General features: G+C 46.4%; 1 protein-coding gene across 2 annotated transcripts; it reads right to left on the bottom strand.

The window, feature by feature from the left end:
* Nucleotides 1-400: 400 nt before the first annotated feature.
* CTNS (cystinosin, lysosomal cystine transporter) lies at nucleotides 401-19,255 on the bottom strand. 2 transcript variants are annotated; one of them, XM_083480095.1, is made up of 11 exons: nucleotides 19,114-19,255; nucleotides 17,392-17,475; nucleotides 15,020-15,098; nucleotides 9,243-9,330; nucleotides 8,224-8,327; nucleotides 7,257-7,388; nucleotides 5,287-5,386; nucleotides 5,078-5,197; nucleotides 4,277-4,447; nucleotides 3,115-3,232; nucleotides 401-1,137 (listed from the first exon to the last, which is right to left on the bottom strand). In XM_083480095.1, the coding sequence occupies exons 2-11, from the start codon at nucleotides 17,453-17,455 to the stop codon at nucleotides 1,007-1,009; spliced, it is 1,107 nt and encodes a 368-aa protein (XP_083336221.1). In that variant the 5' UTR covers nucleotides 17,456-17,475; nucleotides 19,114-19,255; the 3' UTR covers nucleotides 401-1,006. The 2 variants fall into 2 exon arrangements, with proteins under 2 accessions (XP_083336221.1, XP_083336222.1); XM_083480096.1 differs by having other exon boundaries at nucleotides 17,392-17,461; nucleotides 19,099-19,229.
* Between the last annotated feature and the right edge of the window lie 10 nt (nucleotides 19,256-19,265).

The following is a 19,265-nucleotide window of genomic DNA, read 5'->3' as shown; positions in this document are numbered from 1 at the left end:
GAAACATGCAAGCAAGACCGGGGCTTATGAGCCCTCTCCCCTGCTGCTGTTTCCAGCAACTGGTGTATAGCTGCGCCTGACTGGAGGCAGAGCAGCGCCATCAATGGCCTTGGCTTCCATGAATACGTCTATTCCTCTTTTGAAGCAAAAACCAACTTGGTGACCATCGCTGTCTCCCGTGGGAGCGAGTTTGAGCACCCATCTCCAGTATGGGAACTTTCCTCCCCTTCCTGACCTGGAGATGCAGTGAAGAGAACGCAGCACTTTGCGCTCTGAGTGACAGCGCTTCCCCAATATAAGCCTCTCCGCCCCACGGCTGGAGACTAACAAAAGGCTGCTTTGATCAGTCACAACCACACCACTTCAGGTTTTGCTGGATGAGTTTTGAGTCAGACCGCCCTTGTACAAAGTTGTTTTTATTCTGTTTAAAAAAGGCCAGATCACCAGTTCTTCATCTAAACAGCAAAGCTAACAAGGGAAGGAAGAGGTTGACTCAAAACAACCTCCATGAACCCCTTTTCCTTCCTCTTCCCCCAGCCCAAAGGAAGACTTGCATCTGTGGCACAAATAACCTTCAAGTATATAAGTAGTTTGTGTTGTTGGCATGGATTCCTTCAGCGGAGCGACCCTTTTCTCCTTCCTTGCAGCCAGCTGCAAACTTTTAGATGGCAAGATAATGGCCCATACTCATAGCTGTAAACAGCTGGTGAGGAAGAAGTAACCCCCATCTTCTTTCTGAAGCAACTGTGAGCACCACTTGCCTGAAAAGCCCCCAAGAGATTTCCCTCTGCCAGGAGTTGTGCTGCAGTCTCAGAAGGCATTAAGGCACCGGAAGGCAATTTGGAGCAGCAAAATGAGGTTTGTAGTAACCAAGTCCACGTGAGGAATAGGTCGGAGTCGCTGTGCTTTTCAGACAACCAAGTCTGATTCCTGTAGCGTTATCCACCTCAAGGAAGCTCAGCTGGCGAAGGCAAGCACAGAGGGAGCGTCCCAGCAGGGCAGACAGTTACTCAAAAGTCTCGTATTCTTGGGGACGGTACAAGCAGTAATGCTGGACGATGAACACAATGTCAAAGATGATGGAGAAGAGGCCCAGCCCAAACTTAGTGGGGTCCCCAAAAAGCAGCCGCCATTCATCTGAAAAGCAAAGCAGGGAAGGAACACAATACAGATTGTGTATCAGCGACAGAGTAAGTTGAGAAAAGATTAAAGGCTAGAAGGGGAAGGGACATGATGAAAGCTTATCCAAACTTGTACCCCTCCTGTCCACCTGAAGGTGAAACTTGGGGGTCATATAATGAAAAGCTGATAAACCAAAATGTATACTTAATAATAATAATAATAATGTATTTATACCGCACCCATCAGCTCCCAACAGAATATTATTAATAAAAAGCTATAAAACATCTAACATTAAAACCTTCCCTAAACAGGGCTGCCTTCAGATGTCTTCTAAAAGTCAGATAGTTGTTTATTTCCTTGACATCTGATGGGAGGGCGAATTATAATAATTGGGAGGGCAAAGAATAAAAATAGCCTGCATCTTCACACAAGGGATCCCAAGAGAGATTCACACACACCTCCCCCCAAACCCAATCATATTTTATGGTTTCTAAAAGCAGAGTAGGGGAAACTCCAGGCCAATGCAGTCCTCTAGGGCTCTGTCTAGCCGCCAGGGACTCTTCCCCAGGGCACTCCTCGAGCAGCCCTGCTCCACCCCTCTCCCAAAGCACTTTTGCCTAGGCAGAATGGGACAAAGGAGGAGGATGACTTGTTTGCTTGGATGGCAGGGCGCCCATTTCTTGAAACTGCAGACTTGTGGGGCTGGAATGCACTGTTCTGTGCAAAAGGCAACACGCCTGGGACTACCCACTTTTGTCCCTGTGCCCCCCACCATCAATGGTATGTGGTGCCTGGAATGTCCCATCCCTGTTATAAATGTCTTAAAAGGAGTGCAACGGAAAGAAAAAGGATTTCTGCCCCAAGCTGCTTAAGCAGATAATTGGGTTTTTATAAAAAAGAGAGGGGGGACATCACAGTATGAATTCACCCTGACAAGATGGGGCAGTGGGCAGTAGCTTAGGCCTAGTGTATACATGCAAGGGAATGAGAGGGTCAGACAGTGCTCTGCCGCTTTAGAGGAAGACTAAACCCAGCGCAGAAGTTTCAAGAATGGAAAAGGATTACGGGGTTTTTAAGGGTTTGTTTATTCACTGCTTCTTGGCCCAAAGACAGCCCCCCAAAGTGAACAGCATATTAATATAATAATAAATGAGACAATCATTCAAAAAAATAAAAGATGGCAAAAAGTAAATACCAATATTTCCATCAGCTTCACCTAACATGGGTGATGGGGGCCCAGCGATATCTGGAGGACCGCAGGTTGCTCCCCCACTCATGCTCTGTGTACAGCAGCATATGAGGAAGATCATCTCCCACCTCCTTGCCCATCTTTAGATTCTTACGAAAGGTCAGTATCAGAAAAACAGAACTGTGGCAGGACAAACCCTCTGGCTTGATCAAGCATGCTTAGCTCTAGGTTAGATTACTGCAACACATCATATGTGGAGCTGATGGTCCAGAAATTCAGCAGCCAGGTTGGTCACCCCACGGGGCAAGACAGTTTGAGAATATAATGCCATCCTGGCCCAACTGCACTATCCGCCAATTAGTTTCCAGGCCCAATTCAAAGTGCTGACTTTGACGTATAAAGCCTTAAATAGCTCAGGACAGCAATACCTGAAGGATCGCCTCCTTTCATATGAACCTGTGATCATCATTCTGAGGCCCTCCTTTGTGTGCCTCCTCTGCAAGAGGTCCAGAGGGCGGCAACACGAGAACGGGGCCTTTTCAGTGATGGCTCCCTGTATGTGGAATGCTCTCCCCAGAAAGCTCACATGCTGCCCTCTTCAGGTATCAGGTGACAGGCATTCCTTTCTAACCAGCCCCTTTTCTTTGAACTGTCCATGGCTTTTTCGATGGGATGGTATGTTTCATTGTATTCCCCCACTGGTTTTAACATACGTATGTACAGTTGTTGCTTTTTGTAAGTCTCTGAGTTGCTGCATTGAAAAGTAAGCAGCTGATAAATTTAACAATAAAAATAATAATTACCATTGTTGTAAGACTGCAAGAACATCTGAAGGAGGCTGAAGGTGCCTCCCGTGAAGTCCAGCAAAACATTCCCGATGCTCCAGCCCTCGGTGCTCTTGCGGCGGAAATTCAGGTAAGCCTAAAAAAGGAGGGAGAAGGCATCTGGGCAAAGGGGCTCCCACTAGGAAGGAAGATGGTCTCCCAAGCTTCAAAAGACGAGTTTTGGGTAGGCTGGCACTGGTTTTCTGATAGATCAGGCCCACCTACATACAAAATGGTGTGGGAAAATGGGACCGACTGAAGGAGGGTTAGGTGAACTAAGGAAAATGACACGTTAAATGCCGTTATTTGTTTTGATGTCAGGCTATAGAAAACCATGAAAGTTGTAAAGGAAAAATTAGTAATTTATATCATTGTATATCAGATGATTATGTTAAATATTAATAATAATAAAAAAATTTATACCCCGCCCTCCCCAAATTTTTTTTTATACCCCTGCCCAGAGCCAGGCTCAGGGCAGCTAACAACAATAAAATCACAGTAAAAACATAATGGGAGGGGGGGAGAACCAATTTAAAATACAGGTTAAAATATAGGATTCTTAATCCTATATTGTGTCATCTGAATTCTGCTCGTGGGGAGGGGATAGTCATGTTTATATTTATACCCTAATCAGCATTACAGTGGTACCTCGGGTTAAGAACTTAATTCGTTCCGGAGGTCCTTTCTTAACCTGAGATACCACTTTAGCTAATCGGACCTCCTGCTGCTGTGCAATTTCTGTTCTCATCCTGAAGCAAAGTTCTTAACCCGAGGTACTATTTTTGGGTTAGCAGAGTCTGTAAACTGAAGCGTCTGTAACCTGAGGTACCACTGTACAGGCAACTCCTCATTTGCGCTGGGGCTGCGTTCTGGGTTGCTGTGTGCTTGCGTGAAATTGTATATTATTAGATCACCCATTGAAAAAGCCTGCAAACACCTTTTTGTGGTGTTTTGGGGTCACGTCCGGGTTCGGCGTGTATGCATGGTCACATGCATATGGGACACACATAAAGCGGTCGCTGCCGGCACCGTACTTTCATAATATTGTTTGGTATGGAAATTAAGGAGACAGAAGCTTGATGACAGACAGAGGTGAAGCCCAGCCATGAAACTCAGAATGGGTCCATCCGTCCCCACTTACCTGTGGGAAGTATTTGACAAGGGTGACGCCCAGCTTGATGTAGGAGAAGTAGAAGAGGAAGGCGAGCCATGTGATCTTCCCGGCAGCGGCCACGGACAAGGTGGCGAAGACGAAGAGCCAGGCAAAGACGAGCAAGCCAATGGCCACCCAGGAGACCTTCTGGGTCCCTCTCTGAAAGGCCAGATCATCAGCATAAACAACTTACAAATGAGACATGCAGAACCAGGAGTTGGCACATTGGGTGGAGGGTTTCTTTCGGCCTGGCTCAGTGGTTAGAGCATCTGCTGGGCCGGCAGGAGGTCCTAGGTTCAATGCCGCCGTATGAAACCCTGGAGAGCTGCTGCCAGTCAGTGTAGACACTGAGCTAGATGGACTCACTCAGCCCTAAGTCACTTTCTTGCATTCCTCTTTAAATCTGCTCTTAATTCGGAACCATGAGAACTAGCATCCTGCTTTATTTTGGGCGGGAGGAAGGGAGCTGTGGCTCAGTGGTAGAGCCCACAGAAGGTCCGGGTTCAATCCGAGGCAGGGAGGGCCAGAAGAGACCCCGGCTGAAACCCTAGAAGAGCTGCTGCCAGCCAGTGCAGGCAATGTGCTAGATGGGCCAATGATCCAACTCTATAAGGCTACCTTATGTTTCTAAAGGGAATTCAGGGGTGAGACTTGCTGGAGTGAAAAGGCTTCTTTTCCTTTGAGTTAAACCAATATAGATGGCATGCCGGCAGTCGGAAAAGGTGCAGGCATACTATCTTAACACTTAAAAGAGCTTCCGAGAGAGCGATCTGAAGGGTCCAAGCTCACCTCGTAGATCAGGCACTGGAAGATGATGAGGAGAGTCACAGCGACAGCGTGGAGGCTGAAGAAGACATCGTTGCTGTCCACCGGGTTCACGCCATTGGGATAGGAGCGCAGGAACTGCTCCTAAGGAGGCAGGCGGCTGCTGGTCAGAACTGGGAATATGAGGCAATGGCCAAGCCCCAGTGGAAGGAAGGAGAGGGGTTCCCACCTACCTTCACAGATTTGACCCAGAAGAGGCCAACGTTGAAGACCGAGTAGGCAATGAAGCCGGTAAGGTTCAGGGCGATGAAGTCAAAACTGAGTCCCACAACGCTGTAAAGGAGACGGGATAAAAACCCAGAAAGTTATTACGACTTGATTTCTTGAATATCAAGATAAACATTTTTATAAAAGAATCAAAATGGTTTATTGAATAAATTGTAACAGATAAAAACATTGGCAGTTTCATAAGAGTATATATTTAAAGAAGATGAGTAAATGAATAAATTCAGTTAATTTGAATATGCCGAAGGTATTAAAAGTAAATTTAAAGAACCGCAGAAAGTGGGGGAAGAAAGTCAAGTTTTGAAATGTCAGAATGATTGTAAAATCAGTGAAATGTCTAAATCTGAAAAGTATAAATTAAAAGTATAAAGTATAAATTAAAAATTAAAAAAGGAAGAAAATTATTGCTACTTAGTACCGTATTTTTCGCCTCATAGGACGCACTTTTTCCCCTCCAAAAATGAAGGGGAAATGTGTGTGCGTCCTATGGGGCGAATGCAGGCTTTGCGCACCGACCCCTCTCGCTCTCCAGGCTTCGCGCAGATCTCCGTAAGCCGCGGGAGCCCGCGCCGGGCTCCCGCGGCTTGTGGAGAGTTGCCTGCATGCCGAAGGCTGGGCGTGCTGAGCTCAGCGCTCCCAGACTTTGTGCACCTCTCCGCAAGGCGTGGGAGCCCTGCGCCGGGCTCCCACGGCTTGCGGAGAGTTGCCTGTTCTGGGGGCTGGGGTCAGGGGAAGCTCGGGCTTCCCCCGCCCCAGCCCCGCGCCTGGGGGGCAAATGAATTTTTTTTCCTTTATTTCCCCCCCAAAAAACTAGGTGCGCCTTATGGGACGGAGCATCTTATAGGGCGAAAAATATGGTATTTTAAATTTGTTACCTACGCTTCACTCTAAGGACCCAGAACGGGTAAAAACAATTTAAAATACAGGATCAAGGGTCTGTTTTGAACAACTTACAATCCTAGCAATATGATGGGCACTAAAACCATATGCATGTCAGGTGACAACAGCCAGAGTAAAGGGAAGCCTTCTGCATTGGCCAGAAACTATCTTGAAGGTGTGTAGCCACCTCAATAGGAAGAGAGAGAGAATGTTCTGTACTGCTACAGCTCCTCCCCGAGCTTCTGAGGGTGGTGGAACAAGCAAGAGGGACCCCCCCCCCCATTTCAACACCTGAGAGGGTCTGTAGGGAAGGAGGTGGCCTTTCAGATCAATCAAAAGGTTATTAAAATGTACACATTGGTAGGCAGGCTTTTGGCCCAACAGGGAAAATGCCATCGGCTAGCTTCCAGAAGCTGTGCATCATCAATGTCTCACAGTGACAGCCAACTCTGAACTTGCCCGTCTGCTCAACCAAAGCTAGAATGTCAAGTTCCTAGACCTTAGGACTGCAGAGATTTTAAGACTGAATGAAGCCTATAAGAGGGGTGCGCTGTAAAGTCAGAGGCCAGAGGGGAAGCTAAGAGTGGGACACAGTGGCCGTGGGACTGATCCTTCAAGGAAGGCAAAAGTTGCTGTGTCCAGGAGAAAACGGGACAAAGGAGGAACAGGCAAGTCTGTACAGCACAAAATAAAAGTTGTTTTTCGATATGTGATCTCCCCCTAGTGGTAGCTAGAAGGGAGCGGGAATTGCATTTTAGCTTATGTTACAGATAGGTAGCCGTGTTGGTCTGCCATAGTCAAAATAAAAAAATTCCTTCCAGTAGCACCTTAAAGACCAACTAAGTTAGTTCTTGGTATGAGCTTTTGTGTATCTGAAGAAGTGTGCATGCACACGAAAGCTCATACCAAGAACTAACTTAGTTGGTCTTTAAGGTGCTACTGGAAGGAATTTTTTTATTTTAGCTTATGTATGGGGTCCCCAGCCTTTTGGAAATCTGAGAATTGTATCATGGGCAAGACCCCTCTGCTTCCTTTTTACCTTTTCCGTCTCCAGTTCTCAAACACCTGAGGGTAAAAGGAGACTGACCAAGCCAGAAAGTAGATCCAGCCAATCACCTGGTCCACAATCCTCACTGCATTGCTGTGGATCACGAGGAAGCGGATTCTGGGCCTGCAGGAGAGGGAGGGGCAGCAGGTCACCAAAGGGAAGCTCACAGCACAATCCATTATACAGATCAACTCTGGCATTTAAAAGCCATCGGGCTGAAGGAGGCTCATCCTGGAGCCAGTGGGATGGAAGCTTTCAGAGTCCATTTCAAAGACAGGGAAGAGGAGGCCCCCATAGGTTTCTCTTGGGAGGGGCCTGCCAAATTTAGGGCAGAGGGGGTGGCCTCAAATGGAGCACTGTCTGGGATAAACATCTGTTTGGGGTTTTTTTCTAAATACTAGCAAGCATCTCCCAATTTACTCTGCCTCCTAAAAATAATTCTGTTCAGGCAGACCAAAAAAAAAAATGTGTTCTCAATTTGGCCTTTAGGTTACCCTCGATTTTAATTTTGAATTTTTGCTCTTAACGTTTTTACTTATGACTTCATGGTTTTAGTCTTTTCGCGAACTGTTCTGAGGTTTGTTTTTTGTCAGCCAAGCAGTATATAAATGTTATGATACAATATTATATCGACTGCATTCCGGCATTTCGTATATCCCACCTTTCCCCCAAAGAGCTCAAATTGTCATGCATGCTTCACCCTCTCTACATTTTTTCTTCACAACAACCCTGCGAGGCAGGCGCAAAGTCAGCTGTAGGGCAGGTGGGTATGGTTTGGCCAGAACTGCCTCACAAGCCATAACATAAAACAATTAGGTAGGAACAGAAAATTTCTGGTCCTCAGCGGGAAGGGAGGCCGAGTTTAAGAATTTTTTAAAAATCCTGAAATTGTTCCAAGGAGCATTATGGCTGTGGTAAAAAGGATAGAAAAACACTAAAGGCTGACTCAACTGCTTACCCTGTTTGGTTGGACGAGTTGGACTGAAGATACACAGTCAGCTGCCCGACTTCTTTTGCTCTCACTAGGAAGCTCACCTTCTTTACGCCTGCCGTTACGATCACCTGGTAAGGCACGGAGACAAAGGAAGTTGCTTTATTCCCCAAGGAACTGACCCAGACCCTGCGATCATCCTTTGAGGCCCTTCTTCCTGACAGGTCTGGAGGACGGCAAGGTGAGAACAGGGCCTTTTCTGTGGTGGCGCCCAGTTTGTGGGCTGCTCTCCCCGGGGAAGTCCACCTGGTGCCTTTGTTATATATCTTTAGTGCCAGGCAAAAACATTCCTCTTTCTCCTAGACCTTTGGCTCATTAATCTATATCCTTTTAAATGTTTTTGTGAGAGGGGGTTCTGGTCTGTTTTTGTTTTTATTATGTATTTTGTGTTCTCATTTTGTATTTTTATGTTGCGAAATGCCCAGTGGTCTTCAAATTTAATAAACAAATAACTAACTAACTATTCCAGGGCACTGTGCCTGGCCCTTGGGACTCCCCTGGGCTACACACCACTCTCCTAAGGCCACACCCCTCAATGGACCTGCTCTATGTCTTCCTCAAGCGCTTTTGCCTTGACCTCTTGATAACGCCTGGACAGAGAGGGCTGTGCACATAGAAACACATGACACATGTGGGATTCTAATGCTACACTGCCCTGCTCAACTGAATTGCATGGATGCCTCTTGCTTGCCTATACAGGGATATGGGCTGGTGTGCATAAAGACATATTAGGCTTTGGCTCGGTTGGAATGCAGCCTGCAGTACACAGTTGGGTTCACCTATTTTCCCCCGCTGGTCACACCCACCACAGCCACGTGGCCCCCGGAAGCTCACCCACAAGGGAAAGCGGCCCCCAGGCCTCATCGCCAGATTCACACGGACTGGCAGTGGTTCTCCTGGACTTCAAACAGGAATCTTTCCCAGCCCCTATCTGGGACTGAACCCGGGACCTTTCCCATAAGGCAGATGTTCGTTCCAGGACTTACTTGATCAGGCAGCTCGATGATGGTGCCATTTCCCCTGGATGAATAGGTAACATTAAACGTGATCACCAGCGTCTGATTGAGCAGAGTGCTGGAAAAGATGGGGGGGGGATAGGAGAGACATTTGCAGAACCGCAGAGCATTACCAACTTTATACTATTGTAAAGGTAAAGGGACCCCTGACCATTAGGTCCAGTCGCGGACGACTCTAGGGTTGCGGCGCTCATCTCGCTTTACTGGACGAGGGAGCCAGTGTACAGCTTCCAGGTCATGTGGCCTGCATGACTAAGCCGCTTTTGGCGAACCAAAGCAGCGCACGGAAACACTGTTTATCATGGAACTTTGAAGTGTCAGGCATAGCCCTATTGGCTTTAGCCCAAACGTAGCAGAGTTTTCCTGCACAGCGAGGAAGCTAGTTGCGGCAGTAACGACTAGTCAGCTAGACTCAGAATAACTATTTACAGGATTTATTAAAAGGAAAAATAAAACCAGCAGAGTTTCTGCATACAAATAGAAGCAAAATAAATCCTCTTTCTCTCTCTCTCTCATAACCATACACAGCACTTCTAACTCCTAACACACCTCACACCAAACTGTGCTAGCAATCCCTTGATAACAGAGTTGAGTGCTGCTCGTTAACCAATCAGAGTGAGTAGTTTCTAGGTCAAGCAGACCTGGGCTTTCTGCCAAGAGTAAATTGACACCAGCTTGAGTTAATTGGTGAAGCTAGAATCTGCAAGTTTCCCACGAGAACCAATTAACAGAAACTGAACACCCCCTCACAGATTCTGCTGAACAATTAACACCAAATACACCTATGTAGGAGATTATTTTTCCAGCAAACCTAAACCCTTGCACATTCGCTTGTTCTTTACCTTTGCCAATGGTTTAGTTAACACATCTGCTACATTTTCTTCACTTGACACATAAGTACAGGTGATTACATTGTCTTGTACACAGCAACGTACATTTTGGTATTTTACAGAGATATGTTTGGAACGCGATTTGAAACCCTCTGTTTTACTTAAGGTTATACAAGCTTGATTATCAATGTAAACTTGTACTGGTTCTCCACAATTTACATTTAAATCTGCCATCAAATGCTTGAAATAAATCACCTCGTTGCACAATTCACTCAATGCGGCGTACTCTGATTCCGTTGATGACACACTTACAACGTCTTGCTTGCGTGACCGCCAGCTGATTAAAGCTCCACCGACCATTATGACTAGTCCTGTGACAGATTTTCTATCTGGCAAATTTCCCCAGTCACTATCACAGTAGCAACTCAACATTTCATCCTCTGAAGAATTTAATTGTAACATATAGCCAATTGTCTGTTTGAGATACCTCAGAACTTGTTTTACCCCTTTCCAGGCATTTAGTGTGGGTTTTGAGACCAATCTACTTAATATGCCTACTGCATAGCTAATATCAGGTCTGGACCACTGTGCTATATACAATAAACTTCCAATTACAGAGTGATATACATCAGGGTGTTCAAATTCAGGACTCTCATCTATGTGAAGTGTTTTTATGAAACCTGGATCCATAGGCACCGCTGCCCCTTTGCAATCCTGCATCCTGTATGTAGTCAGTAGTTGTTTAACTTTGTTCTGCTGACTAATTAGGCAGCTGCCATCTTGGGCCCAGCACACTTCCAACCCTAGATATGTCCTAACCGGGCCTAAGTCCTTCACTTTGAACTTACTGGACAATTGCTTGGCAAACCTTTTAGTTTGTTTATCTGTTTTGCAAGCATACAAAACATCATCTACATAAATCAGACAAAACTCTTGATCACTGCCTGTACCACGTACATAAACACAATTGTCAGCTGTACTCTGCTTGAAACCAAATGACACTAAGGCCTCATGGAAACATCTGTTCCAAGATCTTGCAGCCTGTTTGAGACCATATAGAGCTTTGTTTAATTTCAACACTGTATTGGAACCTGTCTCATAACCAGGCGGTTCGGCTAGATACAGGTCTTCTGATATTGATGCATGTAAATATGCAGTCTGGATATCAAAATGGTTTAACAGGAGTTTTCTCTTTGCTCCAAGCGTTAGAATCAGCCTTACACTGTCCCCCTTAGCAGTAGGGGAAAAAGTTTCGTCATAATCTTTTCCAGGCCTCTGAGAATATCCTTGAGCCACTAAACGAGCTTTGTATTTGTACTCTCCTGTCACCAGAGGTTTAAGTTTGTACACCCACCTGCAGCCTACAATCTTTGCCCCCTCAGGCGCTGCCACTGGTGTAAAAACCTTGTGCTCATTCAGAGAGGACATCTCTTCCTCCATTGCCTGTTTCCAGAGCTCTGCCTCCTCTTTTGGTAACTTTAACACCTCCTGAAAACTCTTGGGTTCTGCAATTACACTAAATACATTTGCAGTATCTGGAGAAAAACGCACCGGAGGCACTCCTTTGTTTTGTCTTTTAGATCTTCTGGGAGAAAATTTTTCTTCTGACCCACTTTCCTCCTCAGAACTACGACCTCTCTTTTGTTGCTTAGCAACTGGTCTCTGGCTAACTCCACTTTCTTGAGAGCTCTTATCTGAACTTTCCTCCCCCTCAGACTCTGATTCTCTATGTTTACCTTCAGAGTCATGAAGCTCCTGGGAAGGTTCAAACCAAACCTCAGTATTGGCATGTAGTCTCTCCCAGCCACTATGTTCACAAAAACTGGCATTCCTGGAGATCACAATGCCATTTGTCCCTTCAGCAAAACGGAAACCTTTTCCCAGCTCCTGGTAACCCACAAACACTAACTGTTTGGTCTTAGGATCTCCCTTCTTTCTCATTTGTTTCGGAATTAATACCCAGGCTTTTGATCCAAACACATGCAAATGGTCAATTTTAGGTTTTTTCTGAAACAATTTAAAGTACGGGGTTGTACCTATTGTTTGATGAAAGAGCCTATTTTGGAGATAACACGCGGTGAGCATGCTCTCCCCCCAATAAGACATGGGCAAATCAGCATCATCAAGCATGGCAAACATCATATCTTGTAAAGATCTGTTTTTTCGCTCTGCAACGCCATTCTCCTCTGGGGAAAAAACGTTCGTTTTTCTATGCCCAATGCCACGCTTTTGTAACCAATCTTTAAAGGCATTTGACATAAATTCGCCACCTCTGTCCGTCTGTATCCTTCTGAGTTTAACAGACAGAAATCTTTCCACAGATGCCACCCAGCCTTTAAACTTAGTGAACACGTCACCCTTATTTTTCATGGGAAAAACCCAAGAATAACGCGTGGCGTCATCCACAATTGTTAATGAAAAACGCGATCCACCCCTGCTTACAGCAAATGGACCAATTACGTCCATGTGAACCAGCTGTAGCGGTGACTCACTAACTCTGTCACTTCTGGGGTAAGAGACTCTGTGGGTTTTAACCTTTTTACACACATTACAATCAAGGTACTTGTTACAACTCTTTAAATTACCCCCATCAGCCAATTCAGACATTTTTAGTACACTTTTCCAGCAAGCATGCCCCATTTTCCTATGCAATAAGTGCACACAGTTGTCATGTATAGCTTTGTTATTCACTGCAGGCTGAGATTTACTGACTACTGCTGCAACTTGAGATCCTGCTTTAAGCCAAAACAAGCCTCCCTCTGACTTAGCAGTGCCTAAAATCTCACCAGCCTTCTTAATAATGCAACTGTCTCCTTCAAAATACACTTTAAACCCAGCTTTTAGCAAACAATCTACAGACATCAGATTGCTCCTTAATGACGGCACACAAAGTACATTTTGCAGGCATTCACGAAGACAAGGAACAAAAACTGCACCCCCCGAAATCACTTCGGAAGTACTTCCGTCTGCTAGAGCCACCTGGCTGCGCTGTGCTGAGTTCTTGGAAACAAATAATTCATCTGAATTCACGATGTGGCGAGATGCTCCGGAATCGACCACCCAGACCGCTTGTTTCTCATCAGCAATCTTGACCTTGGCGGTCACCAGCTGAGCCGACTGTTTTTGTTTGAAGAATTTCTTTTTACGCTGCTGCTGCTGCTGATCTCGTCTCTGCTCCTGCACCGGCAACTGAGACTTGACCAACTCCGGACATTGTCGTTTTAGATGCGCTGAAGACCCACATCGGAAACAACGCCTAACAGCAAACGCTGACTCCTCACCAGTACGCTGCTTTTGCTTCACCTCTGGCACGGCATGAGAACTCCTTCCAAACCGCCCACCTGTGGAAGCCTCTGCAGCCACCGTCCTTTCTTGCCTCTTCTGCCATTCTTCAATCAAACGCCCAGTAACGTAACTGACTGATAAATCACGCTCCTGCATGCCTTCTAGAGACAAAACTAAATTATCCCAGCTTTCCGGGAGAGAACTCAAAATAATAGCCACCTTCTCCTGCTGGTCTAACGCACAGTCTCTTTCCTGTAGCGCAGCAAACTTTAACTGTAAACTGTGTAGGTGTTCCTGCATTGTAACCCCAGGCTGTAACATTGCCTTGTACAATGCCTTGCGAATGAACAGCTTGGAAACCGCTGTCTCACGCATATGGAGTTCTTTAAGTGCTTGCCACACACCTCTAGCTGTCTTGATTCCCCTCACATACGGCAACTGGGAATCTTCCAGCCCCAAGACAATTGTGGCCCTTGCTCTTTGGTCTTTATCGAGGTCTTCATCATCAGGCTTCGCAGGAAACTTACTCACCACTTGCCAGAGACGATCCCTCTGCAGCACTGCCTGCATGCGTTCCGACCACAGCAAGTAATTGGAGTCATTCAGACGCTCAAAAGCCATCTGAACTGGTTGTGAGGCCATCTTGAGAGCGATGTCCCTGGAACCCGGAACCAGCTACTCACGACCACCGAGAGAGAAAACAGGAACCACAGCACCCAGCACTCACACGCTGCAGCTGTTGTCCTTGTGTCCACTGCGTCACCAGCTCACCACAGTCAGGAACCAGCCAGTGTCCATCTGCTGCACCGACAGGAACAACAACTTCTGGAACTACTGGAACCAACACCGTTGATGCTGACACCACCGCAACTCAGGCTGGCAGCACAATGCCCATAACCTCATGGAACTTTGAAGTGTCAGGCATAGCCCTATTGGCTTTAGCCCAAACGTAGCAGAGTTTTCCTGCACAGCGAGGAAGCTAGTTGCGGCAGTAACGACTAGTCAGCTAGACTCAGAATAACTATTTACAGGATTTATTAAAAGGAAAAATAAAACCAGCAGAGTTTCTGCATACAAATAGAAGCAAAATAAATCCTCTCTTTCTCTCTCTCTCTCATAACCATACACAGCACTTCTAACTCCTAACACACCTCACACCAAACTGTGCTAGCAATCCCTTGATAACAGAGTTGAGTGCTGCTCGTTAACCAATCAGAGTGAGTAGTTTCTAGGTCAAGCAGACCTGGGCTTTCTGCCAAGAGTAAATTGACACCAGCTTGAGTTAATTGGTGAAGCTAGAATCTGCAAGTTTCCCACGAGAACCAATTAACAGAAACTGAACAGTTTACCTTCCCGCCGGAGCGGTACCTATTTATCTACTTGCACTTTGGCGTGCTTTCGAACTGCTAGGTTGGCAGGAGCAGGGACCGAGCAACGGGAGCTCACCCCGCCATGGGGATTCGAACCGCCAACCTTCTGATCGGCAAGTCCTAGGCTCTGTGGTTTAACCCACAGCGCCACCTGCATCCCTTAACTAGGCAAGTAGGGAGCTGAAAACCACAGTTATTTCTTACCACCACCACCCCTCCCTGTAACCTTCAAGGACAGAGATCAGAAACCCTGAGAGTTCACCTTAAAGTCACCGCAATGTCCATCACGCCACCATTCTCCAGTGAAACCTCCTCAGGAACAGAAAGCGCCGGGGGTCCATCTTAAATAGAAAAGGGAAGGGGGAAGAGAGCTAGAAGTCATTTTCCAGCTTGAGGCAAGCTACTTCTGGCTTGGGGGAGAGAAAGGAGGCATGCTAAATCCCAACTGCTACATGAATCATGCATTTTATGGCAACCCCAAGGGAGCATGGGGTGGGGGTGGGGAATCGTATGAACATAGGTTCCCGCACCCTCCTTTGATGCTGTGTAGAATATTTAGAGGAGAGATTTGCTGGACTAACCTGTGCCCTAACCTGAAACTGTGTGTTCAGCAAGTGGTGTCAAGATTGAGGGGGACAGCTCAGAGCCAGTAGATTCTGAGCTGCATCACTCTGGTTATTGGAAGTTTGCTGTATATTTCTTAATAGAGTAGACCAGATTAAGTTACTCTGTTAGAATCTTGAGTAAGGTTTGCAAGTACTTGTACTGTAGCAGCCTGGAGGGGGCTACTGGTCCCACTTGCCTGACAGGGAGTCTGGAAGGCAGGGGGCCTTCTTGGTGGTGGCGCCTGCCCTGTGGAACGCCCTGCCACCAGATGTCAAGGAAATAAACAACTACCTGACTTTGAGAAGACATCTGAAGGCAGCCCTGTTTAGGGAAGTTTTTAATGTTAGATCTTTTGTTGTGTTCTTAATATCTTGTTGGAAGCTGCCCAGAGTGGCTGGGGAGGCCTGGCCAGATGGACGGGGTATAATTAATAAATTATTATTATTATTATCATCATTATCATTATCGTATGGTGTTTCAGTTTAGCAATTCCTTGGTGTGGTAGAAGTCCAGGAAGCAAACACTGTTGCCGTTGTGTAACCAAATCTTAGATTTTTAGAGACATGCTCAACTGGTTTAAATGTTGGGGTTTGCAGTGCATGCTGTGTAAGCGCTCTGTACATGGTCATGGTTCCCACTGTTTCTGTAAAAACGAGAGGGGGTGTTGGATATTCTCTGTGTGTGTGTGTGAATCATTTGTTCCAGAAACAGAGAACAGAGAAGAAGTTTCAAGAAGCAGCAGAAGGCTGAGATTTTTTTTGTCTATGCAAGGACCTTTTCTGTGGGAACTGACATGTGCAGTGTAACAGGATGCACTGATACCAAAGGTTCTGTGTAACTTGTAGTAACTTGCTGCGAGTCTCTTGCTTGTGTCTTGCGGTGAGAGAAGCAGAGAGTGAGTCTTGGACTCTTGTTGGACTCTAAGCCTGCCTTGACCAGTGGTGAATGTTTGTATATATTTGCTACCAATATGCTTTTATACCTACCTAGTAAATTTCTACACTGGACTGAATCTTTATGGCACCCATGAGTGTTTATCGGTGGTTAGGGATAAATATGCCACAAATTAGGTTTCTGTTTTTGCTCTAATAGATCAGACAAAACCATAATTACAGGAAAGAAGGATCCGATGGCCTGATTGACTAGAGCTGAACCTGGTTGCAGTTTTGCAATGACCAATCGCTTCTAACAAATAGATTTGACTGTCCAACTGATGTAAGATATTGCCTGAATTTTAAGTTTCTTTGTGGGTGGGGAATATCAAGCAGCAGGGGCTGAAAGTGGACACCAACCAACACCCCCACCCCAATTTCTCTATCAGGCCACCAACCCCTTTGGCTTGTTTTGGATCCTCTTTGTGTGTTTTCGTCTGGCTGGAATGGGGCCTGAAACTCTTATAATACCAGCGATAGAGAGGGGTGCTTGCGAGTGAGTGAGTGAGTGAGTGAGTGTGTGTGTGTAGAAAGTAGAGCACAATACAAAACCACAATTTCCATTCTCACTTTTGGCCTGTACCAAGCAGCCCCCAGAAGACTACTCAGAAAAAAACATGGCCCTCAGACTGCAAAAGACTCCCCGACCCCTGTTGAAAGGACATTGTTTAAACATTTACAGGGAGACCACTATTATACGATATCCCTGGCTCAAGGAAAGGTATGCCTGCCGCAGGGTCAAAGAATGAGCATCATCAGACACCCACAGCAGGGTAAGTGGGCTCTTTCCAACTCAGTGGAAGTACTTTTGATTTTTCCCCTATTTACAGCTACCACCCAAATTGGTGGAGTCTGGTAAGGAGCGGGCAGGAAAATGCGTTTTGAGAGAGGGCAGATCAGCACCCTGAACTGAGGTCTTCCCACCCCAGCCTTAAAGCCACTGAAAAGCCATTCCTACTTAGACCCAGGAAGTGGTGGTCTTTGGAGCAAGCACTGCTGATTCGTGAGTCCCATGGCAAGATCACACTCGCTTGAAACGGCAAGGAATTTATCCGGAGGTGAAACTCCGTCCTTTGATGGATGAGGGATGGCTTACCACAGGCTCCCAAGGACGCGAGAGACAGGCCCAGCAGAAGGAAGAGGCCGATTCTGTGCACCATTTTTTCCTAACAGCTGGCAGCTGCAAAACAGCAAGTTAAAAGAGGAAGTCCTGGTTAGAGAGGCAGGGAGTGAGGGCTGACGTCCCAAGACAAAACTAAGCTTTTTTAAAAAAAGTATGTTAGTCTAGGGGTAGGCATGAGTCTTAAAAGTAGGTAGGTCTTGGTTCAAATCCCAGCTCAGGTGCAAAGCTTAATCGAGGAGCTAATCGCCGTCTTTCAGCAGTCTACCTCGCAGGGTTGTTGAGAAGGTAAAAGTGTACAGCGGCTTCCGATGACCTGCTTGTAGAGCATTAGTTATGATTTGTTTGTGCCGCGTCAAGCAATCATTACCCCATGCCTACACCAGCGCATTTCCCCATCCTTGTTGCAGGAAAGTCCTGATTTTGAAGTGAAATGGGTTTGTTGTGCAATACCTCCTAATCAACTATAATTTCTCAACCCTCCAGCATGTGACTGAATCCCGGGTTGGGAGATGATGATGATAACATTCCTGCCACCTTGAGCTCCTTGGAGAAAGAGCAGGATAAAAAATGAGGTAAAACTCTTTTTCTCAAGAGATATTTAAGTTTTACAACAACCCAAATTTAAGGACAATAAAATGGAGCAATACAGATACAGTACTTAATGCAGACTCTCGCATCATCAAACAGTCATGATTGTGCATTTGTACGAAATCATACACTCACATAAAATTGAGGCGGAAATCCTATGTCCACTTACCTGGGCATGTGCCCTTCTGAATTCAGTGGGGCTTACTTATATGAGGGGATATATTCCAATACGGACAGCCCAGCCGCCCAGAGTGGTTGGGGAAACCCAGCCAGATGGGTGGGATGGAAATGATAATGATAACAGGAATAATCATAATTATTATTTAACCTTTGCTTTAAAAACAACAACACCCTCATGGGCAAAGTTATATGGCAACCAGAAAGAAGAAAAAGCTCCAGCATAAAAAAAGATTGCTTGACCAAATTTTGAATCGCATCAAAAGCAGAACTCTTATTATCATCATCATTTTATCATTACCAAGACCATCAACTGCCAACCACCTCAGAGTCCCGCAACTGCACTGTTTCAATGCAGATTCCCCACTCCACTCCCACCCCGAGCATTTAAAAAATACCAGTATAGCTTAAAATCCAAGTAAGGAAGGGCAGGTTTAGAAGCGAGATGTTGAAAACACGAGCTGGGTGTGGGCGTTTGGACTGAACTCTGTATGTGCTCAGAGGGGCTCTCGGACCCTTGCTTCAGTGTCTCATAGCAAAGCATGTTTTTTGGGGGGAGGCGGGAATAAATTTTGGAAGGGTCTCAATGGTGCGGGCACCCTTGGGTGGGGATTGGGGTGTCATGCCCCCTATGGCCATAGGGTGCTGCTGAGGGCTGAGAGAAGGAGGGGAGGAATGAAAGGGAGACACTTCTCTCTCACACACGACCCCCTTCCCAGCCCAAAGCGCCCCAATTTTAAAATTTAAAGGGCGCCTGAAGGGAAAGCACCGCTATTATAGACTACAAACCCCGTCATGCAACGCGACACCCGAGGCTTCCCAATGCCGGCGGCAGCGCACCGCAGTGCACACTGGGAGTCGAAGTCCTCCTTGGTCCCATTCCCCCCTCCTAGAAATAAATTTAATCCCTACAACGGCCCCATAACTCACCGCAGCGGGGCGGGCAGCGGCGTCTCCTCCTGCCAAGCGGTTCCCGCGACTGCCGTCTTTCCCCTCCCCGGCGTTGCTCCCACGGAAGCCTTTCACGTCCGTCACCAAGGAGACGGGCCTTATATAATGGCCGGTCACGCCTCAGGCCTTCC

This window comes from Podarcis liolepis, assembly GCF_965112155.1.
Source record: "Podarcis liolepis genome assembly, chromosome: 16".
NCBI lineage: Eukaryota > Metazoa > Chordata > Lepidosauria > Squamata > Lacertidae > Podarcis > Podarcis liolepis.
This window is presented reverse-complemented; position numbering and strand designations above follow the sequence as displayed.